The sequence below is a fragment of the Chiloscyllium plagiosum genome, unplaced genomic scaffold (assembly GCF_037043375.1).
Source record: "Chiloscyllium plagiosum isolate Xiang-an unplaced genomic scaffold, Cpla_swu_hap1 HiC_scaffold_12, whole genome shotgun sequence".
NCBI lineage: Eukaryota > Metazoa > Chordata > Chondrichthyes > Orectolobiformes > Hemiscylliidae > Chiloscyllium > Chiloscyllium plagiosum.
Genome location: NW_028270150.1, coordinates 3,776,169 through 3,801,889, shown reverse-complemented (window position 1 = coordinate 3,801,889; position 25,721 = coordinate 3,776,169). Strand labels below are relative to the sequence as shown.

Sequence of the window (25,721 nt, the reverse complement as noted above, 5' to 3'; positions counted from 1 at the left end):
AAGTCTGCAACAAAAGGCTCCAGAGTCTCCAAAGTTTGTTGTTTTTCTCACCCTGTAGTCTTATCAGTCAAAAGCTTTAATCTGAAACAGATGTCTCAAGTCGTACTCCCATCCTGGAGTCTTATCAGCCAAGGACTCATCCTTCTCTGCTGTGTGAATGGCTCCATTAATCAAGAGCCTGCTTGCTTTTACTATCGCTCACAAATTGTCAGCATTCTGCACAATTTAAACTACTCTACTTTTGAGTATATAAAATGGTTGTTAGAAAAGAAACAAAGGTTTTGTCTTTTATTATAGATCAGTCTGTGGTCCAGGCACATCTTAAAGTTTAAACCGAAATTACCTCTCACAAACCCCGATTAAGATTTACCAAAAATTCAAATTTCAAAAACAGTCAGCTGTCTAATCTTCCCTTTGTATCTTCCTCTCTAGATTTTCTTCTTCTTACGGATTTCTGTTTCACAGATCATTGATAGATAATGGTACCTTTAAGAAAGCTGTGTTTCGGGCAGTCTGTACATGCTGGTGGCTTGGCAGTTCTCCCCCAACTGTTCGATTTTTCCCAGTCTTATATCCCAAAGCATTGGATTGCTTCATTGGTTTTTAATATTGTCAATATCCTAAATTCAAAATTGATTGGGAGGTTGGTATTTTGGGGTATAATTTAAACTGATTGGCCGAACTTGAATTTGTTTTTGTCTTCAGGAACCCAACCAGGGCTAGCTGTTCTGAACCAAATGTTACATTGTAAATTCTCCAGCACTCTGTGTGCTTGCTAAGTCCTTCAACTCTCTTAAAGGTACAGTACCCCTTACACCTTCATAACACTTGGGAAATTCGGCATGTCCATAAGGACCCTCACCAACTTTTACAGATGCACCATAGAGAGCATTCTATCTTGATGCATCACTGCTTGGTATGGCAACTGCTCTGCCCAGGACTGTAAGAAACTATAGAATGTTGTGAACGCAGCCCAGGCCATCTTCTCATCTGCGGACTCCATCTATCCTTCTTGCTGCTGCGGAAAAATAGCCAACATCATCAAAGACCCATCCCACCCTGGTTATAATCTTTTCCAACCTCTTCCATCAGGCAGAAGATACAAAAGCCTAAACACACATGCCAACAGGTTCAAGAACAGTTTCTTCCCTGCTGTTATTAGACTTCTGAATGGACCTCTCGACTTTCAAATCTAATGTTGATCTTGCCTTTTGTGCACCTTCTTTGCAGCCTTAACTTTGTATTCCTAGTTCTGTTCAATCACCCTATGATCTTTCTATGTTATGATCTACTGTACTGCACACAAAACAAAACCTTTCACTGTACTTATGTGAGAAACAAAACTCACTCACAAATCAACCTGAGACAAAGCCTTGGAAACAAGAACAATTTATTACGGCCTTGCAAGTACCGGACACCTCTGCAATCAAGCAAAAATGCGCACGTAACAAAGCATGTAAACTTTCTTTGTTCAGTTTGCAAGTTGCTGAATCATGCCTCCCTTTTCTCATTGGTCTAATCTCATCCTATCATAAGCCGGTTACCTCACTTGTTTTTTTCTCTCTAGTTATTTTCTTATCTGGCCATCCTGCTGTCCTTGTATGTCTGCATTCTTTGTTCCTTGTTTGTTACAGCTTGTTCTTTTATCCAGTTTCTCTTATCATACTATAAAGCTTTATTGCGAAATGCCCCTACTGCTTCTTTTGTGGTCAGCTACAACACTTTAAAGTTATTTCTTAGTTTAAAACGATTTCTCAAACAAAAACCTCAATATTCGTTAAAATCTTAGCCTTAAGTATGCTGCAAGAATCCCGTGACCATTTGTGTAATGTTCCCCTTCCACTCCCCCCACAACACCCCCTCACCCATCTGCAAAAACGACATCTCTAACCACCACCACCTGCAGAAACTACATTTCTTATCTCCCACAATTCCCCCTTTTTCTTTTTTCTCTAACTGTTGTTTCTGCACTTATTAAGTCTCCTTTAATTCATTTCCTTATGTTCTGTCCTCTTACGCCTTTTGGCGATGAGGTTCACAATCTTATACATGGTATAAAAGCATCTGATGATGTATTTGGATTCCTTCCCCAAGGGATGTCATCAGTCGGCTCATTACCCATTTTAGGATATTGAACCCTACCACCAGACCCACTAATATCAATAATCCATAGATAGCCAGATTGACTAACCACCTTCCCCAGTTAGTGCACAGGTACCAACTTTCTCTGCCAAAATATAATCTAGAGCCATCCTGTTCTGAAGAGTCGTTAGCCTAGTGGCAATCATTTCGGTCGTTATGGCTGCTACTTGGGATTGGGTTTCGGCCAACGCATCAGCAGTATTGTTGGCCAACTCTTCCAGGGAAGCCGCCAACTTTTGTATTTCTACTCCTGCTCGAGCGGTCCCATACATAGGTATCAAAGTCCAGAGGAGGCGATCTCCTTCGGTTACTTTCCGGGTTACTCGCCTTCCTCCCTGTTTATTCCGAGGTATTTTTGGGGCTCTCTTTAACAGCCTCAAGTGGGGAATTATATAGGTGAGGTAGCAGCAGTCACTCCAGCCTTTCTGGCTTTGAGGCAGTGTTTGATCAACATCATAACATTCCTATACATTCGGTTACGTGAATGTATTTTTCCCCGGGAATAAATGGATAGGCCTTCAGGCCGCATATCCAATATGTTCCGTTTAATATTTGGGGAATGGTCGTGGCAGTGGCTTGGCTGGTGTAGACACAAGATGATTTTCCTAATCGGAAGGGTGTATCATTCTGATTACAGAAACAAGTGGTATTTACTGCTCCTTTCGATGGGGAAACTCTAACGCCATCGATAGCACCCAGAGTTTTCAGGGCTGGTCGAAGGAACCATCCCGCAAAGTTATAATTACCCCTGTCAGATCTCCATTTTGTATTGTTTGAGCCTGAGTCAAATCGATTCTCCTGTTCCCTGGATGCTACCTGACCTGCTGCGCTTTTCTAGCAACACATTTTCAGCCCTGAGTCAAATCGTACATTTCTCTTTTGGTAAGTGGTATTACCGTGAGAGGAATTCCGGATTCCCTATGGTGTGGGACCTCAGCACATACCCAACAGTCGGTATGCCCCTTTAGTTTAGCATAATTCTGACATAAAGCGGTAAAATGATTTTTCTCACCCCCCCTTGGCAGCTAGCGCCAATATTATCATGACAATATAAAGCTGACCACTCATTTCAGCTCACAACCCTACCTGTCTGTTCCTTAACCCTTTGTATGCCAGGGAGGAGGGAGTCCATGCAACACTTACAATTGTTTTGAGATACAGTTTTTTTTTAACCAATACTTAATAGTCTCTTATCTCAGTCCATTCTTTTTGCTCAGTTTGACTTTCAGAGGGTTGTCTATAGGATGAGCTTGCCACTCTGCCGAAGGGGAAGGAGCGTCCAAGGGGCCCTCAACATAAGTGTGATGACTCCACCCTTTTTCAGCAGTTCGGATGGCTGTTTCAGTAGTCAGGAGGGTTAGGAACGGTCCCTCCCAGCTTGGGTGCAGTTTGGTATCTTTCCAGGTCTTTATCAGGACCCAATCACCCGGTCGTATCCGATGTACTGCAAACTCAAGTGGAGGTGTCTGGGTCAACAGACCCTTCTTCCTAAGGACAGACAAAGAAGAACCGAGCGCCACAATATAGGTTTTTTTTTAAGAACTTATCATTGAACTCTACAGTTGGTAATTGTCCTGTCACTTCCTCATCATTTCCTCTAATTAGGGTTGGCTCAAAAATAGGCACCAAGAATTCTTCGCTTTTTACTCTGGAAACCCTGAGATTCTTGTTAGTCAATTTAACACCAGTAGGTCTAAAACTTAGGGATGATCGTGCCGCTCCCATGTCCACCAAAAATACTGCCTCCTCCGCTTCAGGTCCCACCTTTAGATTTATCAAGGGTTCCCGGTGGGTCTCAGGAGGAAGGAGCCCCTGACTCCCCTAATCTTCATCTAAGGTCATTAGGGAAATGGCTTCCATTTCTCGTCCTAATTCCGGGCATTCCCGTTTAAAATGCCACACTTTTCCGCAATGGTAACATCCTGCCTGTTGCCTCCTTCCCCGATGTCCGACCTTTGTCTTTCGTATCCTCCACTATCCTTCCTGTTATCCCCGATCCCAGCCTCCTTTTTGTTATTTCTTCTACTGCTGCCACCATCATTTTGGCTTTCTGTTTCTGCTTCTCGTCTTCCCTTTTCACATACACTTTCTGTGCCTCACATAACAGTTCTTCCATCTGTCTTTCACTCCATCCATCTAATTTCTGTAATTTCTTTTGTATGTCCGGCCATGATTTAGTCACAAACTGGACCTTTAAGAGTCCCTGAGCTACCAGATCATCGGGATCCATTCCCGAATATTTCCTTGTGGCCTCCTTGAGCCTTTGAAGAAATGCAGAAGGGGTTTCATCTTTCTCTTGTCGTACTTCGAAAGCCTTAACAAAGTTTTGTGATCTCGGTGCCGCCTCTTTAATTCCTAATATTACCATTTCACGTAGATCCCGCATTGACTCCCTATCTTCTCTGTCATTATTTTCCCAATGAGGGTCAACATTTGGGAATTTCTGTTCTGCTGGGGCCCCTTCTTCCCCAACTGGGTGCTTCATTCCTGTAAAAGCCGCTCTCCTAATCATACCTCGTTCTTCCCCTGAAAATAATGTTCCTAAAATTGCCTTCAGTTCTCCCCACGTATATAAATTAGGCCTTAGGAATTGATCTAATTGTTTGGCTAGTCCAACCGGATCCTCTATTAAACTTTTAAGGGAGCGTTTACATATCCGATTGTACCTTCCCCAATCGGAACCTCTCATAAGGGACATAATTTTACATTTTACCTTATCTCTGCCCCTCCTTTACATGTGGTGGCTCGAGTGACTCTGGCCCCCCCCCCCCCCCCCAGGTTCTGTATCTTTTAGTTCAGAGTCCGTTCCCCTTTCTGTGTCTGGACTCGGTTCTACTTCGGGAGCTGTAGGCTCATTCCGGGGAGTAGTATACGGGGGCAGCAAAGACGTTAAGGGATCCCATTGTGGCTTCCCTTGTTCATTCTTTTTCTGTTCTTTCCCTGATTCCTCCATATTCATGGGATATAATTTTACCCCCGCACCCTCTATCCAACAAGCCGCATATTCTGACTCTTCTTGACTGTATGTTTCTTTCTGATTGACGTATATATTCAGATCTTGGCACAGCCAATCTTCATCGGACCCATATTTGGGCCAAAACAAATACCAGACTCCTTAATGCTTTCTCGAGTCCAGACAAAACAACAATATTTTATCATTACAGCCTTATCTTTCCCCCGCGTCCGGGAGTTGTGTACCCAATTTCCCAACATTTTCCCCAATGGACTGTTGGGCGGAATATATTCTCCTTTAACGTTATTTACAGATCGATCGTTACACAGGCAACTCCCCGTGCCTCCAATTGTTGCTAATTTAATTAATCTTAACGAGGTCCGGTGTTACCTTCTTCCATACCCCCTTCAGGGTCCTGACTCGACACCGTACTTGTCCGATTAATCTGACCAATTATATGCTGGATCCTTATTGTTTATTGTATACATAAATGACATAGATGAAAAAGTGGGGGAATGTTAAGCAAATTTGCAGATGACACCAAGATTGGTAGAGTGGTTAATAGCGAAGAAAATGGTTGTATGTTACAGGAGACATTATAGGGTTGGGCAGATGGGCAGAGCAGTGGCAGATGGTATTTAACCCTGATAAAAGCGAGGTGATGCACTTTGGAAGAAGAAACAAGATGAGGAAATAATTAATGAATGACAGGATACTGGGTAGCTTAGAGGAACAGAAGGATCTTGGAGTAATTATTCACAGATTCCTGAAGTCGGCAGAGCATGTGAATAGGATAGTTAAGGCATATAGGACACTTGCTTTCATCAGTTGTGGTACAGAGTATAAGAGCAAGGAGGTAATGTTGGAGATGTACAGAGTGTTGGTCAGGCCACAATTTGTGTATTTCTGGTCACCTCACTACAGGAAGGATGTGATAGCACTTGAGGGGACACAGAGGGGGTTCACCAGAGGCTACCTGGGGTGGAGAAATTGAGCAATAAGAAGAGACTAGATAGACTTGGATTGTTTTCTTTGGAGCAGAGAAGACTGGGGGAGGGGAGACATGATTGAGGTATAAGATTATGAGGGGTATGGACAGGATGAAATAGACAGCAGCTGTTCCCTTTTGTTGAGGGCTCAATCATGAGAGAGCATGGTTTTAGGGTAAGGAGCAGGAGTTTCAGAGGAGATTTGGGAAAAAACATGTTCACTCAGTGAGTAGTCGGAATAAGGAACACATTGTCTCGTGGAAGCCGGAAACCTTATAACCTTTAAAAAATATTTGATAAGAACTTCAAGAATCATAACATTCAAGGATATGGGAGAAGTGCAGGATATTGGGATTAGCACACTTTTACTGATGGTTATGTCAGTACAGACTCAATGAGCTGAAGGACCTCTTCTGCACTGTATGAATCTATGAATGAATTTATGAATCTATAAGCAGTATGAATGGTGGAGTCAGGCTCTCATTGAACAAGGGTTTTAATTGAGCTTTCAACAGTTGCTGGGGTTTTGAAGTTGGTTGTGGAAGCTGCCAAAGCTCTTGGTCTGCTGGAGGTTTCTCTTGGTGTTCTTTCCTAATGGACTGGAGAAACATCACAAGTGAGACAATCTATTTTATTGGGATTTTACTATATTGGAACAGTTGCTGTTTAGTAGTCAAGTAATCCAATATTCTGTTAAGTATTCCGATAGAGTCAAAGTTATAACAATTCTTCTTTTGTATGTATTTTAACTCTAGTGTCAGAATAAAGTGTGATTTGCTTAAAGTCAAGTAGCGTGACCAATTGAATTACATCTCAAACACAGCACCTTACACTTGCCTTTAAATAAGATGAATGTTTCGTCTGGTCCATAACATTACCAAAATGCGACACTTGCATTTATTTGTATTAAACGCCACGTGCCATTTCTCAGCCGATTGGCCCAGTTGATCAAGATCCCATTGTAGATAACCTTCTTCACTACCCACTATATTTCCAATTTTGATGTCATCGCAAACTTACTAACCATGCCTACTATATTCACATCTGACTCATTGATATAAATGATGAACAACAGTGGACCCAGCACTGATCCTTGAGGCACACTGCTAGTCACAGGCCTCCAGTCTGAACAACAACCCTCTACCACCACCCTCTGTCTCCTACCATCAAGCCAATTTTGTATCCAACTGGCTAGCTCTCCCTGGATCCCACATGATCTAACCTTACTAATTAGTCTCCCATGCAAAACCTTGTTGAAGGCCTTGCTAAACTCATGTATACAATGTCTACTGCTCTATGTTCATCTATCTTCTTGGTAAAGTCTTCAAAAAGCTCAATCAAGTTTGTGAGACACAATTTCCCGCACACAAAGCCATGCTGACTATCCCTGATCAGACCTTGCCTTTCCATATGCCATGTAGAGATAGGGTTGTGCAGAAAGCTATTTTGGCTTTCATTAACAGGGGGATCGAGTTTAAGAGCCGCAAGGTTTTGCTGCAGCTCTACACGTCCCTGGTGAGACCACACTTGGAATATTGTGTCCAGTTCTGGTCGCCCTACCATAGGAAAGATACAGAGGCTTTGGAGAGGGTGCAAAGAAGGTTTACCAGGATGCTGCCTGGACTGGAGGGCTTGCCTTATGAAGAAAGGTTGAATAAGCTCAGACTTTTCTCTCTGGAGAGAAGGAGGAAGAGAAGAGACCTGATAGAGGTGTACAAAATAATGAGAGGAATAGATAGAGTCAATAACCAGGGACTTTTCCCCACGGCAGGATTGACTGGTGCGAGAAGTTATAGTTTGAAGATATTAGGAGGAAGGTATAAAGGAGACGTCAGAGGTAGGTTCTTTACGCAGAGCGTTGTGAATGCATGGAATGCGTTGCTAGCGGTGGTGGTGGAAGCAGAGTAATTTAAGCGACTGCTGGACATGGACATGGATAGCAGTGAGTTGAGGGGTGCGTAGGTTAAGTTACTATATTTTACATTAGGATTAAATCTTGGCAAAACATCGTGGGCCTAAGGGCCTGTTCTGTGCTATACTTTTCTATGTTCTATGTAGATCCTGTCTCTCAGAATCTCCTGCAACAACCTTCTAATCAGTGAAATTAGGCTCAGCGGTCTACAGTTCTCTGGCTTTTCCTGGCAGCTTTTCTTAAATAATGGGACATTATCCACCCTTCAAACTTCCGGTAGCTTACCCCTGGTTGTCGATAGAGGCCCCACAATTTTCCGTAGTTTCCCACAATTGGGATACACTTGATCAGGTTCCAGAGATTTATCTAGCTTTGTGCATTTTAACACTTTCAGCACCACCTCGTCTGTAATGTGGACTCTTCAAGACAACACTATTTATTTTGCTGAGTTTCCCAGCTTCCATATCTTTCTCCATTTACTATGATGCCCTGCTTTTATGTTACCTATTCCCTTCATAATTTTCTATGACTCTATGATCTCTGTCTGTCTGATATTATGGTCACTTTTTATGAAGGACTCAGAACAAAATTATTATTTAACCTTTAACCCTAGGGGCAGCACAGTGGCTCAGTGGTTTGAACTGCTGTCTCACAGCACCAGGTTCCCAGGTTCGATTCCAGCCTCGGGTAACTCTCTGTGTGGAGTTTGCACATTCTCCCTGTGTCTGCGTTGGTTTCCTGCTCTGGCTTCCTCCCACAAGCCAACGATGTGCATGTTAGGTGAATTGGCCATGCTACATTGCCCATAGTATTAGGTGCATTAGTTAGGGGTAAATACAGGGTAGGGGAATGGGTCTGGGTGGGTTACTTTTCGGAGGGTCGGTGTGGACTTGTTGGGCCGAAGTGCCTGTTTCCATACTGTAGGCAATCTAATCTAATCTTTCTCATTGTATAAAATCAAATGTCAGCTAGCCTGTTCCTTAGTTGGACTAGACTGAAAAAAATTGGAGACATTCCAGGAGTTCATTCACCAGAGCATCCTTACTAATATGGTTTGTCCAATCCTTGCAGGTTGAAGTCACCCTTAAGTACTGTAGGACACTTTTTGCATGCACCTCGAATTTACTTTAGTTCCCTATCTCACCACGATCTTGATCTATTGGATCAAAGGGCTGAAGAGTGGCAGATGGAGTTTAATTTGGATAAATGCAAGGTATTGCATTTTGGCAAAACAAACAAAGGCAAGACTTACAAATTAAAGGTAGGGTCTTGGGTCGTGTTGTAGAACAGAGTGGCCTAGGCGTTCAGGTATATAATTTCTTTGACGTTTGTATTGCTTTTCGATAGAGTGATTGAGAATTGAATTGAATTGAATTTATTGTCACGTGTACTGAGGTACAGTAAAAGCTTTGTCTTGCGAGCAATACAGGCAGATCACAGAGTTAAATATCATAGATAAGTAAATAATCGGTAAACAGTGGCAAAAACCAAAACACAGGTATAGGCAAATGCTAAGAGATTGTGAGTCCATTCAGTATTCTAACAACAATAGGGTAGTAACTTTTTCGAAACTGATTGGTACATACGTTCAGGCTTCTGTACCTTCTCCCTGATGGTAGAGGTTGTAGAAAAACATTGCCAGGGTGGGATGGATATGTGAGAATGCTGGTGGCCTTTCCTTGACAGTGGGCCTGGTAGATGGATTCTATAGATGGGAGGTTGAGTTTTGTGATTATCTGGGCTGAGTTCATCGCTCTCTGTAACTGTCTTTGATCTTGAATGGTACAGTTGCTATACCAGGTAGTGGTACAGAGCTGAAAATGTGTTGCTGGAAAAGCGCAGCAGGTCAGGCAGCATCCAGGGAACAGGAGAATCGACGTTTCGGGCATAAGCCCTTCTTCAGCAGACCTCACTTTCTCCTCCAGGTAGTGGTACATCCAGACAGAATGCTCTCGATGGCTCTCCTATAAAAGTTGGCAAGGATATTCGCCGTCAAGCCAAATTTTCTCAGCTGCCTGAGAAAGAACAAAGAACAAACAAAGTTTACACCCCGGGAACAGGCCCTTCGGCCCTCCAAGCTTGAGCCGATCCAAATCCACTGTCTAAACCTATCGCCCAATTCTTAAGCATCTGGATCCCTCTATTCCCCACCTACTCATGCATCTGTCCAGAAGCATCTTAAATGAATCTACCGTGCCTGCCTGTACCACCTCTGCTGGCAATGCGTTCCAGACACCTACCACCCTCTGTGTAAAGTACTTGTCGCGTGTATCCCCCTTAAACTTTCCACCTTTCACCTTGAATGCGTGACTTCTCGTTATTGAATCCCTCACCCTGGGAAAAAGCTTATCTCTATCTACCCTATCTATACCCTTCATGGTTTTGTAAACCTCAATCAGGTCCCCCTTCAATCTCATTTTCTGACATGAAAACAAACCTAACCTACTCAACCTCTCTTCATAGCTAGCACCTTCCATACCAGGCAACATTCTCATAAACCTTTTCTGCACCCTCTCCAAAACATCCACATTCTTTTGGTAATGTGGTGACCAGAACTGTACACAGTACTCTAAATATGGCCGAACCCAAGGTCTTGTACAATTTTAACATGACCTGCCAGCTCTTATACTCAATACCCCATCTGATGAAGGCAAGCATACCATATGCCTTCTTGACCTCTCTATTCACCTGTGCAGCCAACTTCAGGGTACAATGGACCTGCACTCCCAGATCTCTCTGCTCATCAACTTTTCCCACGGCTTTTCCATTTACAGTATAGTTCGCTCGGGAATTAGACTTCCCAAAATACACCAGTTGAAAATCACACAATACCAGGTTAAAAGTTACATTCTCAAGTGAGTCTTTGGACTCCTCCATCGCCAGTATGCAGGTCTTTGGACTCCTCCATCGCCAGACCACAACAACACGACGGTTGGAGGAAGAGTGCCTCATCTTCCGCCTAGGAACCCTCCAACCACAAGGGATGAACTCGGATTTCACCAGTTTCCTCATTTCCCCTCCCCCCACCTTGTCTCAGTCAAATCCATCGAATTCAGCACCGCCTTCCTAACCTGCAATCTTCTTCCCGACCTCTCCGCCCCCACCCCAGTCTGACCTATCACCCTCACCTTGACCTCTTTCCACCTATCACATTTTCGACGCCCCTCCCCCAAGTCCCTCCTCCCTACCTTTTATCTTAGCCTGCTGGACAAACTTTCCTCATTCCTGAAGAAGGGCTTATGCCCGAAACGTCGATTCTCCTGCCTGACCTGCTGCGCTTTTCCAGCAACACATTTACAGCTTTAACAACTGGTGTCAGCCCAGACAATCTTTTGGGTATTAGCACCCCTCTGTGTTGCTGTCTGTGCCATAATGTTTAGACTGATTCTAATCTAAACAAATGAATTAACAGACTCTTACATGGATTCATGCAGTTTATGAGCAAACTACAATGTTGCAGAGAGTGGGGCTTAGTCCGAGATCACTAAGTTTAGTAATCAGTCTCGAGGGGATAATAGTGTTGAAGGCTAAATTGTAGTCAATGAGTAGGATTCTTACGTAGCTGTTCTTGGTGTCATGATGTTTGAGGGTGGAGTGAAGGGCAAGTGGTATGGCATCAGACATGTATCTGTTAGTCTGATAGGCAAACTGGAGTGGGTCAGGAGTAGTGGGAAGGCTGGAGTTACCATGACCAGCCTTTCAAATCACTTCATGACCACTGAATTTAGGGCCACTGGGCGGGAGTCATTGAGACATGCTGCATGAGCTTTCTTGGGCACAGGGATGATGTTGGCCCTCTTGAAACAGGCAGGGACAGTGGCCTGCTGCAGGGAGAGGTTGAAGATGTCCGAGAAGACCTCTGCCAGTTGATCTGCGTATGCTCTGATTGCACGGGCCTGGTACTACGTCTGGTCCCATCGCTTTCCTTGGATTCACACAGGACCTCTGATGCAGTGACTGTTGGGATAGGTTTGTCAGGACATGTCGGAATAGGTATTACCTCTCCACCGAAATTCCGCTCAAAGCGAGTGTAGAAGGCTCGTTTGGATCGGTATTGGTCCTTGGTTGTCCTAATGGCTCTGCGAAGGTCATACTTGGATTCCTTATATTTGAGTGGCTCTCCTGATTTGAAGGCTTCATGCCTGTTTTTTAGCAGGTTCTGTATGTCCTGATTCATCCATCATTTCCTGTTGGGGAACATCCGGATTGACTCCCTCGGTATGCCGTCCTCCACACACTTGCTGATAAAGTCTGTGACGGTGGTGGCGTACTTGTCCAAAGTACCTGCGGACTGTTTGAACATGGCCCAATCAGCCAATTCCGGACAGCACTGGAGTTGATCCTCTGCTTCCTTCGACCAGCACTGGACCTGTATCCGCGAGGGAGTCTCCTGCTTGAACTTTTGTCTGTAAGCTGGCATTGTGGTCGGAGTTCCCAAAATGAGGGTGGGGGATGGAGTAGTAGGCCTCTTTCACAGTGGTGTAGAAGGTGTTTAGCTTGCCTTCATGTAGATGCTGGGTGGGGTCAGCTCTGCTGCTCCCCATGTCTTGTGGTGCTTAGCTTTTCACTTGCCTGGTTTTGGACGAAGCAACTTGTGTAAATGCAGATTGCAGCCTTCAATCAGTAACAATATTTATGATACTCACCTTTCTGCAATTTACTTTGAAATTTTGATTAATGTTGCAGGGAACATACAGGTTTAAGAATGGAGCACGTTATGTAGGTGAATATCTGCAGAACAAGAAACATGGTCAAGGGACCTTCTATTATCCAGATGGTTCCAAGTATGAAGGTAACATTTTGCCATCTAGTCTTCTCTTATTATACAGTGTGCAATAAAGAGATCTTGCTCATGCCATTAAAGCACAGGACACAATCTGTGCTGTGTTCTGATTAGCTGACATCTTAGCAGTTGAACTGTGTATTCCTGCACAAAACAATACCACAAGTTCAAATCTTAGCCAATCATAAAAATACTTTCTTTGTGTCTACTAACTGTGATAGTGAGAAAAAAGCAAGAGTGCTTGCAGCTTGAGATTGAACATGTTGGCTCCGGCTCCAATGACATTCTAAATCTAGGAGCCAGTCAATAACAAGTGACAGGGCTCCTCTATTAAGGGCTCATTTAATCACACTGTGACAGGACTGTACGCCTGGGGATTTAGTCAGTCATTCACACAATCTGCTATCCTGCAATCCCTCCTGGTTACCCACCAACTCTGTTCCTTGTCTCATGCAGGAAGCTGGGCACATGATCAGCGACACGGAGAAGGAACTTATTATTATCCAAATGGTGATACATATACTGGAGAATGGCTTGCTCATCAAAGGTACAACACAGGTCTAATATTGAGTGTAATACCAGCCTTCTGCTCATTGTGGGGATGGGGATGGGGATGGGAGGGCTGTTAAATTTTAACATTGTAGCCAAGTAAGTTCGCTAATTTCTGAGTTGATGATGTTGACGTGAGGTGGGATAGCATCAGCAGTTAGAATTTCTTTGAAGTTCAGGCTGATTTATCTCACTGAAATATATAACCACATCATGTCGCTGTACTTGGCCATTTAGAGTGAGGCTGTTTGCCCTCTAACACAGGAGAAAATGAGGATTGCAGATGCTGGAGGTCAGAATCGAAAAGTGTGGCACTGGAAAAGCACAGCACAGCAGGATCCAAGGAACAGGAGAATTGACGTTTCAGGCATAAGCCCTTCATCAGAAACATTCCTGATGAAGAGCTTATGTCGAAAATGTCAAATCTCATGCTCCTCGGATGCTGCCTGACCTGCTGTACTTTTCCAGTGCCACACATTTCGACTACCCTCTAACACAGTCAGATCAATTACAATTCCAATATGATCAATTCGCAGCTTTAACAAATGCAAGAGGTCAGTTTCCTGAGGAGAAAGGTTACTTGGTAGGATGGGATGTGAAAGCTCATTGTTTCTCACCTCATCTTCACTCTGTGATGAAAGCCCTTGGTTTCTGCTGGAATGAGCTACCCTCAGGCATTTAAGTCAAAGTCCAAGGTTAAGTTGTGATCTCAGACTACAAGTTTACACCATGAGAACCATCACCATGGAGACCAGCCTTGCTCTTATCCTCTGTCCAAATGGAATCTTGAGATAATGATAACTGCAGTAACATCCTTTGATAGCCTCTTCCCAACTCAGAGAACACTGACTCCACACGCTATTCAGCACAAGATACGGAATGAGTCTGGAAGCCTGTTCCTAAATGCATAGCTACTCACTGGATAATCTTACTGGGCAGCTATCTTGGTGAATTTATTAAATAAAAGTTGACAGTTGATAAAGTTCTCAATGGCCCATTAGATAAGTAACACATGGTAAAGTCGTGAAGGATTTGTTTATTTTGAAAGTGTTGTTATGATCCCAGCTGATCAAGTCTGCATCAAAAACTGGACAGATCAGATCCCAGAATGAAATCTCACTTGAAAGATTCTTTTTACCAGAAGGTCTTTCACTAATACACGCAATACGGCAGATTTAGTTTCGTCAGTGCAACCAAAGTTTATTACACACACAAGAAATAAAAATAAACAAATCAGACCAAACTATCTAAATAAATAGTTTTTAAAATGTCAAAATACATAGTAAAACAAAATCTCATCTAATCGTAACACCATCACTTTGCCATAACACCAAACTCTAGAAAAATTAGTTCCTGATCAACCGCTTCTTGTCAGCCTGGTCCTGCAACCTGTGAAGTCTTCTTAGTTGGATCCTCACACAATTGAGAGCTTAGAGTTTGTCAGTCTATTAATAATTTTCAGAGTTCTAAACAAGGTTCACAAACAACATTCACTGAAGTAACGTATTCCCCTAACTACTCTAAACAGTCTGTTTTTTCTTGGACAGACTACACTTGCTTCTGACCCCAGTTAGAGTCTCCATCAAAACGTTCAATTAAACTGCTGCTAAATCAATAACTTAATATTTTCTCTTTCTGGTTGTAAACCCCACAGTATAACCAACCTTCCATTAACGTTCCAGGAGGCACATTGTGGTTTAAAATCATTGTTCAAGAAGGATTAACGGAGTTAATTTTCAAGAGGGTTCACAAAAATAGACCAACATCCACATACCACTCACTTGAAATCCAAGAAAGTGATGTGTCTTTCAGTCATACACCTTTCATCTGGATCTCTTTTTATTGCTTTCCTTCACCAGGCATGGTCAGGGAATCTACATGTATGCACAGGCTGGCTCCAAATATGTGGGAACCTGGGTTCATGGAAAGCAGATCGAAGCTGGAGAGCTCATTCACCTGAACCACCGATACCAGGGCAACTTTCTCAATAACAATGTAAGTGTTGTGTTTGTGGCAGGAATCTCAACAGTGTCTCTCACCTCACCACAATTGTCCCTTGAATCACTGTGCTTCCTCACTCCATACATGATGTGGAGATGCCAGTGTTGTACTGGGGTGGACAAAGTCAGATTCCTGATGAAGGGCTTTTGCCCAAAACATTGATTCTCCTGCTCCTCGGATGCTGCCTGACCTGCTGTGCTTTTCCAGAACCACACTCTCAACTCTAATCTCCACCATCTGCAGTCCTCACTTTCTCCTGAACAAAGTCAGAAGTCACATGACACCAGGTTATAGTCGAACAGGTTTATTTGAAATCACAAACTTTTGGAGCGCAAAGGAGCAGTGTGTGATTGCAAATAAAACTGTTTGACTATAACCTGGTGTCATCTGACTTCTGACTTTGTACACTCCATACAATCATTAAGCTTTGTGCAAGATCATTTTTATTTTTAATTCAGTGATAGGCCAGCATTTAATTGTCCTTGAGAAGGTGGTGGTCAGCTAGCTTCCTGAACTGCTGCAATCCATGTGGTGTAGGTACATCAATAGAATTGTTAGGGAAGGAGTTCCAGGATCGTGATCCAGCGGCAGCAAAAGCACATTGATATATTTCCAAGTCAGGCTGATGTGGTTCCCATGCATTGGCTGCCCTTGTCTTTCTTGGTGGGTTTGGAGTTATTGTCTCAGAAGCCTTGGAAATTACTGCAGTGCATCTTGTAGATGGTACACACTGCTAATAATGGGCATTGGGTAATGAAGGAAGATAATGTTACTGAAAGTAAACAGAAATACTGAAGGATTACGACAACTGGAGTATAGAACTGTGGACATTCTGGTTTTAAAAAGGGGTTGAAGGACTGTATGATTTATCAGAACCTTTCAACAGTAATATGGGCTGTGGCTCATCTTGTTAATACTGTTAATTCTTTCAAGAGAGTTAAGGAATGAGGTTTACTGCTTTCATTGCTAGATAAACATAGTTTGGAACAGATGGGACCAATGTGCTGAAGATTGCCTGGCAGCATTCTTCTGGAGTTGGTTTCTCAGTTTCCTGACAAAATGTGTGGTGCTGGAAAAGTACGGCCGGTCAGGCAGCATCCGAGGAGCAGGAGAATCGACACTTTGAGCATATTCTCTTCATTAGGAATGTTGGGAGACCCGAGGGGGGTGAGAGATAAATGGGAGGGGGATGGGGCTGGAGGAAGGCAGGTAGATGACGTTGGGGGGGGGGGGGGATTATGATAGGTCGGAGTGGAGGGTGGACAGGTAGGACAGTTCAAGAGGCCGGTACCAAATTGGAGGGTTGGATCTGGGATAAGGTGGGCGCAGGGGAGAAACTGGCAAAATCAACATTGATTCTGTGTGGTTGGAGGGTCCCAAGGTAGAAGATGAGCCATTCTTCCTCCAGGCATCAGGCTGTGGAGGCGGCCCAGGATCTCTTCTCTCGCCTCCAGCATACTCCATCCACTTGGACACCTCATGCTGGTCTGTTGCCCGTCCTCAATCTCTTCATCTCCAACTGCTGACAGGACATTGACCACCTCAGCCTGTCCACCCTCTCACTCACTCACTCCAATCTCTCACCCTCGCAACACGCAGCCCTTCACTCCCTCCGCTCCAAACCCAACATCACCATTCAACCAGTGGACGGGGAGGGGGTTGGGGGCTGAAGCCAGGTGCCAACCTGCGGACACCTGCTCCTATTGCCCTCTTGACCACAATCCCACCCCCCCATCACCAAACTATCATCTCTCAGACTGTCCACAACCTCATCACCTCAGGGGATCGCCCACCAACAGCTTCCAACCTCATAGTCTGGGCCCCAGCACTGCCCGGATCTACCTCCTACCCAAAATTCACAAACCTGACTGTCCCGATCAACCCATCCTCTCAGTCTGCTCCTGCCCCATCAGACTTATCTCCACATACCTTAACACCGTCCTATCCCCCTTAGTCCAAGATCTCCCACATACATTTGAGACACCATCCACACCCTCCACCTTCTCCATGATTTTCGGTTCCCCAGCCCTCAACGCCTCATCGTAATCATGGACATCCAGTCCCTGTACACATCCATCTACCATGATGAAAGCTCCAACCCTCCGTTCCTGCCTCTCCTGCCGACCCAACCAGTACCCTTCCACCAACACACTCTTTCAATTGGCTGAACTGGTCCTCACCCGCAACAATTTCTCCTTCGAATCTTCCCACTTCCTCCAGACCAAAGGGGTAGCCATGTGCACCCACATGGGCCCCAGCTATGCCTGTCTCTTCGCCGGGTATGTGGAACAATCCATCTTCTGCAGTTACACCAGCACCCTTCCTCACCTTTTCCTCAGCTACATCAATGACTGTATCGGCGCCACCTCATGCTCCCACAAGGAAATTGAACAGTTTGCCAACTTCATTAATACCTTTCACCCTGACCTTAAGTTCACTTGGACCATCTCGGATACCTCCCTCCACTTCCTGGACCTCTCCATCACCATTTCCAGTAACCAACTCAACACACTACTTCAAACCCACCGACTCCCACAGCTACGTGGACTATGCCTCCTCCCAGCCTACCTCGTGCAAAAACGCTATCTCTTACTCCCAATTCCTACACCTCCATAGCATCTGCTCCCAGGAGGCCCAATTCCACCATATAGCATCCCAGATGGCCTCCTCCTTCAAGGACTGCCATTTCCCTTCCCACATGGTCAATGATGCCCTCCAGTGCATCTCCTCCACTTCCTGCACCTCCATCCTTGAACCCCACCCCACCAATCGCAACAAAGACAGAACCCCTTTGGACCTCACCTTCCACCAAATCAACCTGTGGATACAACACACCATCTTCCGACATTTCCATCATTACAAACAGACCCCACAACCAGGGATTTTTTTTCCTCCCAACCCCTAACTGCGTTCTGCAGAGACCATTCCCTTCGCGAATCCCTCGTTAGGTCCATTTCTCCCCCCAATCCACCCTCCACTCCTGCACCTTCCCTTGCTACTGCAAGTGGTGTAAAACCTGTGCCCACACCTCTCCCCTTACCTCCATCCAAGGCCCCAAAGGATCTTTCCACATCCAGCAGAGATTTTCTTGCACCTTCGCACACGTCATCTACTGTGTCCGTTGCTCCTGATGTGGTCTCCTCTCTACTGGGGAGACTGGTCCCTACTTGAGGAACATTTCAGAGAACATCACTGGGACACACGCACTAAACAACCCCATCGCCATGTGGTTAAACACTTGAACTTCCCCTCCCACTCCATAAGGACATGCAATTCCTTGGCCTCCTCCACTACCAGATTCTAGCCACTTGATGTCTGGAGGAAGAACGCCTCATCTTCCACTTTGGGACCCTCCAACCACACTGGATCAATGTTGATTTCACTATAATTTAACCCCTCATCTCCCCTCCCCCCACCGTATCCCAGATCCAGCCCTCCAACTCGGGCCCGCCCTCTTGAACAGTTCTATCTGCCCATCTTCCTTCCCATCTATCCTCTCCACCCTCGGCTCCAACCTATCACCATCACCCCCCCACCTTCATCCACCTATCGCATTCCCAGCTACCTTCCCCCAACCCCACCCCCTCCCTCCCATTTATCTCTCAGTGCCCTTGGGCCTCCCTCACATTCCTGATGAAGAGCTTATGCTCAAAAGTTCTACTCTCCTGCTCCTTGGATGCTGTCTGACCTGGTGTGCTTTTCCAGTGGCACACTTTTTGACTTTGATCTCCAGCATCTATAGTCCTCACTTTCTCCTTCTCGGCTTTCTGGACAACTGAGTTTATCAGGAGAAGAAAAACACCTCCAAACAGTGCAGTAAGCAGTGAAAGGACAATGATCTTCCAAAATCTCTGAATCAAGAGGCTTCTCATGTACTGGCAGATCAGAAGATATAGGAACAGAATTAGGCCATTCTGCCATTGAGTCTGCTCCACTATTCAAACATGGTTAATTTGTTTCTCAGGGGCTAGATTAGCGTGGTGCTGAAAAGCACAGCAGGTCAGGCAGCATCCAAGGAACAGGAAAATCCAGCACCACTCTAATCTAGACTCTGATTTCCAGCATCCGCAGTACCCACTTCTGCCTAATTTGTTTCTCAACCCCATTCTCCTGCTTCTCCCCATAATCTTTGATCCCCTTAATAGTTAAGAACCCATCTGTCTTAAATCCACTCAATGATTTGGCCTCCACAGCCCTCTGTGGCAATGAGTTCCACAGATTCACCACCCTCTGGCTGAAGAAATTCCTCCTCATCTCAGTTCTAAAGGATCATCTCCTCACTCTGAGGCTGTGCCCTTGGGTCCTGGAATTATTTTTTTCACACTCACTCTATCCAGGTCTTTCAGTATGAGTACAGAACCAGAATCTTTAATTGCTCTTCGACTGTCAAGCGCTTCATCACCTGGATCATTTGGAGTATTGTGCACAGTTTTGGGCCCCATATCTCAGGAAGGATGTACTGGACCTGGAGTGTGTTCAGAGGAGGTTCATGAGAATGGTCCCAGAATTGAAAAGCTGAACGTATGAAGAACGTTTGAGGACTCTAGGTCGATACTCGATGGAGTTTAGAAGGATGAGGGGGGATCTAACTGAAACATACAGAATACACTAATTGGCTTGGATAGAGTAGATGTTGGGAAAATGTTTCCATTAGCAGGAGAGACTTGGATTCGAGAGCACAGACTTCGAGTAATAGGAAGCCGTTTTCGAACGGAGATAAGGAGAAACTTCTTCAGCCAGCAGGTGATGAATCTATGGAATTCATTGCCACAGAAAGGTGTGGAAGCCAGGTCATTGAATGTATTTAAATCTGAGATAGATAGGTTCTTGAGTATCAAGGGGAGAAAGCGGGAGAATGGGGTTAAGAAACCTATCAGCTGTATTGAATAGCGGAGCAGATTCAATGGGCTGAATGGCCTATTTTCTGCTCCTATGTTTTCTGGTCTTATGTTCTTATAGCATTCTAGTAAACCTCCTGTGGACCCACTCCAAAGCCAGCACACACATCCTTCCTTAGATATGGGCCCAAAACTGCTAACGATATTCCAAAAGTGGTGGAGAACTGGATCAATTATGGCAAGTTCGACTAAAATTTATTTTACTTCATTTCTACAGCCTACAGGTCGAGGGAAATACATCTTTGACTTTGGCTGTGAGCAGCATGGAGAATACCTTCAGATAGAACAGGTAATTGCTAGAGGAGACAGCGAGCTGACAGAATTGCATGGTAAGCTGAGTATTAATGGTTTGCACTCATCAGAGACTGTATCATGAAGGCGACCCCTGTGGTCACTTCATTTTTCATGTTTTCACAAGGACTTATTCACGAGGATCTGTTTGCAGGATATGAGGACAAGCATAATATGATTGAAACTTTTGGTGCAGAAAATAGTTATTTGGCCATCGAGCCTGTGCTGGTTATTTGAAAAAGCTCCTGACCCCTCCCACCTTTTTGTCCCTAGCCATGTTAGTTCCTCACTCTCCAAGAGTTCTCCAGCTGCCTTATGGAATATATGCAATCAGCTTCTATCAGCTTTTCAGGTCCAGTGCTCCAAATCTGACAATTCTTTGAGTTGGGACATCTGATTATTTGAAACGGAAGGCAATGGCAATGTGGTATTATTGTGAGACCACTGATCTGGAGACTCAGGTAATGTTCCACCATGGCAGATGGTAGAATTTGGATTCAATAAAAATCTGGAATTAAAAGTCTAATGATGAGCATGAAACCATTGCCGATTGTCAGGAAAAGCCCATCTCGTTCACGAACATCCTTCAGAGAAGGAAACTATCATCCCTACCAGGTGTGGTCTACATGTGACTCCAGACTCACAACAATGAGTCTGATGGGCAATAAATGGCCCAGCCAGTGATGCCCACAATCTGTGAATGAATTAAAATGAAAAGAAAAATTCTTTGAGAGGAAAATTCTCTCTCCTCTCTTTTTGCAATGGTTTGAAACCGATGCCTTCTGGTTATTCTTAGAGGGAATGGTTTGTCCATCTTGTTATGATCCCAGCTGATGGGACTACTTTGAAGGGTGGGCTTCCCCTTCCCACTCCCTTTCTGACATGACCATTCTTGGCTTCTTCCATTGCCACAACGAATCAGACCTCAAATTGGAAGAACAGCATCTCATCTTCCACTTGGGCAGCCTACAGTCCGGAGGACTCAACATTGAGTTCTCCAATTTCAAATGATCTCCCTTCCCATACCCTGACTCCGTTCCCAGCTCCTCCCCCCTCCCTTCCATTCCTCTTATCGACCCTTCCTTCGAGCCACCAACTGGATTCCTCCGATCGACCACCAGGTCGTACTCTCTACCTGTGTTCACCAACTCCCCCCTCCCCGCTCCCATCATCACCACCACCACCACCCTGCCCGTCCACTCCTTTATCTGCAGCTCCCCTTACCCCCCCCCCCCCCCCCCACAGTCATGAAGAAGGGTTACAGCCAAATCGTTGATTTCTCCACCTCCTGATGATGCCTGGCTGCTGTGTCCTTCTAGTCTCCTGCTTGTCTATGATGGGAATCCTTTGTTCCCTTTCGGAGCCTTTTACACCTTTGCTGAAGTGTGATGTAAATTAACATAATATATGAGCTGAGGTGTAACCTGTGATCATAAAGTTCATAAAGTTCTACTAAAACGTCTTCACTTTCATACTCCATCCTTGTATTTACAAACCCTTACACGGTAAATACCTTGCCCTTCCAGCTTTAGAGATTGTGTTCATGGACACCAAGATCTGTAATTTCATCTACATTTATAGTGCACTGTGCTTCATATTAGTCCTCTGCAAGGAAGTAACTTCAATTATAATCACAAAAGCCAGTTAATGAAGCATAGACCCAAACCCAGCCTTTAGTTTGTCTTAATAATTATTTACAGAGTGAAACAGTACAAGCCATACATCTCTGAACTCAACTGTCACCAGCTTTACTGACTGTTCGTATAATTTTTTATATATGTAAGCAGGCAGCCAGAGCCTGGGTTTTATGTCTCATCTGAAAGGCAATATTCCCTCATTGCTACACTGGAGGTCATCATTTTTGCACTAAAGCCTTAGAGTAGAATTTGAACCCAGGCTTTGTTGAGTTTTACCTCATGTTCCAGAAGAAACAAATGAACTTGAAATCAGCGTAATTGAGGAACTATTCCTTAAAGAAATACTGTAACAAACAAAATAAAACACACATCACCCTGATTCAGTTTATAACCCCACATGATCTCAATTCAGTTTAGATTTCATGTGACCCTGATTCAGTTTATAAAGTGAATTGAGATCGTGTGGGGTTATAAACTGAATCAAGGTGATGTGTGCAATAACTCCACAGAGGCCAGTATTCACTCACCAAGTCACTCTTTATTCATACATGCATAATACTTGACACTGATCTGACTCCCTTAGAGACAGCTCACAGAGTGAACAGAACATCTGACACTCCTGTTTATATCTGTTGGGTTCCTGATTTGACTGGGTTAACAGCCCCAATTGGGGATCTCATATTATGTGCTGTCCACCTGGTTGACCTCGTTACAATCACTACAATGTGTGGTTTGGTATCTTCACTAATTTCAGATTATTTTTGCCAGGATTCTGCTGTGAACAATGGGAAGGGTTTGAAGGATGCATCTTCCAGCTTGGCCACGCCATCTCCAGTCATGGCTGAACCTTTTACTTTGACAAAGGCTGGTGTAGCTTGCATTGGTTTGGAGTGTTGCTCACTATTTTCTTGTGTGTTGCATGATCAGTCTCTGAACTGTTTCCAATGCATGTACATCATTCCTCATATAAGATAAGATGACCATTACTTTATTCTTCATGGGATACAGGCATCGGCTGAGCAAGCATTTATTATCAATTCTTAATTACCCAGAATGCAGTCCAGAGTCAACCACACTGCTGTGGGTCTGTAGTCACATGTTAGGCCAGGGTAGGTAAGGGCCACAGATTTGCTACCTCAAAGGATGTTACTGAACTAGATGGGCATTTAATGACAATTGATGATGCTTACATGATTGCCATTATGCCAGCCTTTTTCATTCCAGGTTTTTATTGAATTCAAGTTTTACTATCAGCCGTGATGAGATTTGAACATAGAACATAGAAAAATACAGCCTAGTACAGGCCCTTTGGCCCTCGATGTTGCGCCGATCCAAGCCCACCTAACCTACACTAGCCCACTATCCTCCATATGCCTATCCAATGCCCGTTTAAATGCCCATAAAGAGGGAGAGTCCACCACTGCTACTGGCAGGGCATTCCATGAACTCACCACTCGCTGAGTAAAGAATCTACCCTAACATCTGTCCTATACCTACCCCCCCTTAATTTAAAGCTATGCCCCCTCGTATTAGCTGACTCCATACGTGGAAAAAGGTTCTCATGGTCAACCCTATCTAAACCCCTAATGATCTTGTACACCTCTATCAAGTCACCCCTAAACCTTCTTTTCTCCAATGAAAACAGCCCAAGTGCCTCAGCCTTTCCTCATACGATCTTCCTACCATACCAGGCAACATCCTGGTAAACCTCCTCTGCACCCGTTCCAGTGCCTCCACATCCTTCCTATAGTATGGCAACCAAAACTGAACACAATACTCCAGATGCGGCCGCACCAGAGTCTTATACAACTGCAACATGACCTCAGGACTCCGGAACTCAATTCCTCTACCAATAAAAGCCAGTACGCCATATGCCTTCTTCACCGCACTACCTGGGTGGCAACTTTCAGAGATCTGTGTACATGGACACCAAGATCCCTCTGCTCATCCACACTACCAAGTATCCGACCATTAGCCCAGTACCCCATCTTTTTGTTACTCATACCAAAGTGAATCACCTCACACTTACCCACATTGGACTCCATTTGCCACCTTTCTGCCCAGCTCTGCAGCTTATCTATATCCCACTGTAACCCGACACATCCTTCCTCACTGTCAACAACTCCACCGACTTTCATATCATCCACAAACTTGCTCACCCAACCTTCTAGCCCCTCCTCCAGGTCATTTATAAGAATGACAAACAGCAATGGTCCCAAAACAGATCCTTGCGGAACACCGCTAGTAACTGCACTCCAAGATGAACCTTTACCATCAACTACTACCCTCTGTCTTCTTCCAGCCAGCCAATTCCTAATCCAAACCTCCAACTCTCCCTCAATCCCATACCTCCGTATTTTTTGCAGTAGCCTACCATGGGGAACCTTATCAAACGCCTTACTAAAATCCATGTACACCACATCTACCGCTTTCCCCTCATCCACCTCCTTAGTCACCTTCTCAAAGAATTCAATAAGGTTTGTGAGGCATGACCTGCCCTTCACAAAACCATGCTGACTATCCTTGATCACATTATTCCTATCCAGATGTTCATAAATCCTATCCCTTACAATTCTCTCTAAGACTTTGCCCACAACAGAAGTGAGACTCACCCGCCTATAGTTACTAGGGTTATCCCTACTCCCCTTCTTGAACAAGGGAACCACATTTGCTATCCTTCAGTCTTCTGGCACTATTCCTGTAGACAACGAGGACATAAAAATCAAGCATCTGCAGACCTCACTTTCTCCACATAAAAATCAAGGCCAATGGCTCTGCAATCTCCTCCCTTGCTTCCCAGAGAATCCTAGGATAAATGCCATCAGGCCCAGGGGACTTATCTATTTTCACCCTTTCCAGAATTTCCAACACCTCTTCCCTACATACCTCAAAGCCGTCCATTCTAATTAATTGTGACTCAATATTCACATCGGCAACAATGTCCTGTTCCTGAGTGAATACTGACGAAAAGTATTCATTCAGTGTCTCCCCAATCTCTTCAGCCTCCACACGCAACTTCCCACTACTATCCTTGACTGGACCTATTCCTACCCTAGTCATTCTTTTATTCCTGACATACCTATAGAAAGCCTTAGGGTTTTCCCTAATCCTACCAACTATGGACTTTTCATGTCCCCTCCTTGCTGCTCTTAGCTCTTAATTGTGGGAGGAAACCGGAATACCTGGATGAAACCCACACAGACATGGGGAGAATGTGCAAACTCCACACAGACAATCGCCCGAGGTGGGAATTGAACCTGGGTCTCTGGTGCTGTGAGACCATAAGACCGTAAGACATAGGAGCGGAAGTAAGGCCATTCGACTCATCGAGTCCACTTCGCCATTCAATCATGGCCGATGGGCATTTCAACTCCACTTACCCGCATTCTCCCTGCAGCCCTTAATTCCAGAAGTTCTAACCAATGAGCTACCATGCTGCCCTTGGCAGTTTTCTTTCCCTTGAAAGACATTGAACCAGATGGATTTTTATGACAACCAACAGTGACCATTAGGTTAGGTTTAATTCCAGATTTTACTGAATTAAAATTTCACTATCTGCCAAGGTG

At 44.5% G+C, this 25,721-nt stretch overlaps 1 protein-coding gene and 1 pseudogene across 1 annotated transcript in view; one reads left to right on the top strand and one right to left on the bottom strand.

Annotated features, from left to right (window-relative positions):
- Nucleotides 1–25,721, top strand: part of rsph1 (radial spoke head component 1) — a 54,706-nt gene that overhangs the window by 21,735 nt on the left and 7,250 nt on the right. The window contains exons 3-6 of the mRNA XM_087992373.1: nucleotides 12,683–12,788; nucleotides 13,236–13,326; nucleotides 15,188–15,323; nucleotides 20,445–20,516. Coding sequence (XP_087848499.1) covers nucleotides 12,683–12,788; nucleotides 13,236–13,326; nucleotides 15,188–15,323; nucleotides 20,445–20,516 — 405 coding nt within the window. The remainder of the gene's footprint in view (nucleotides 1–12,682; nucleotides 12,789–13,235; nucleotides 13,327–15,187; nucleotides 15,324–20,444; nucleotides 20,517–25,721) is intronic.
- LOC148148482 (uncharacterized) lies at nucleotides 2,187–12,540 on the bottom strand (annotated as a pseudogene).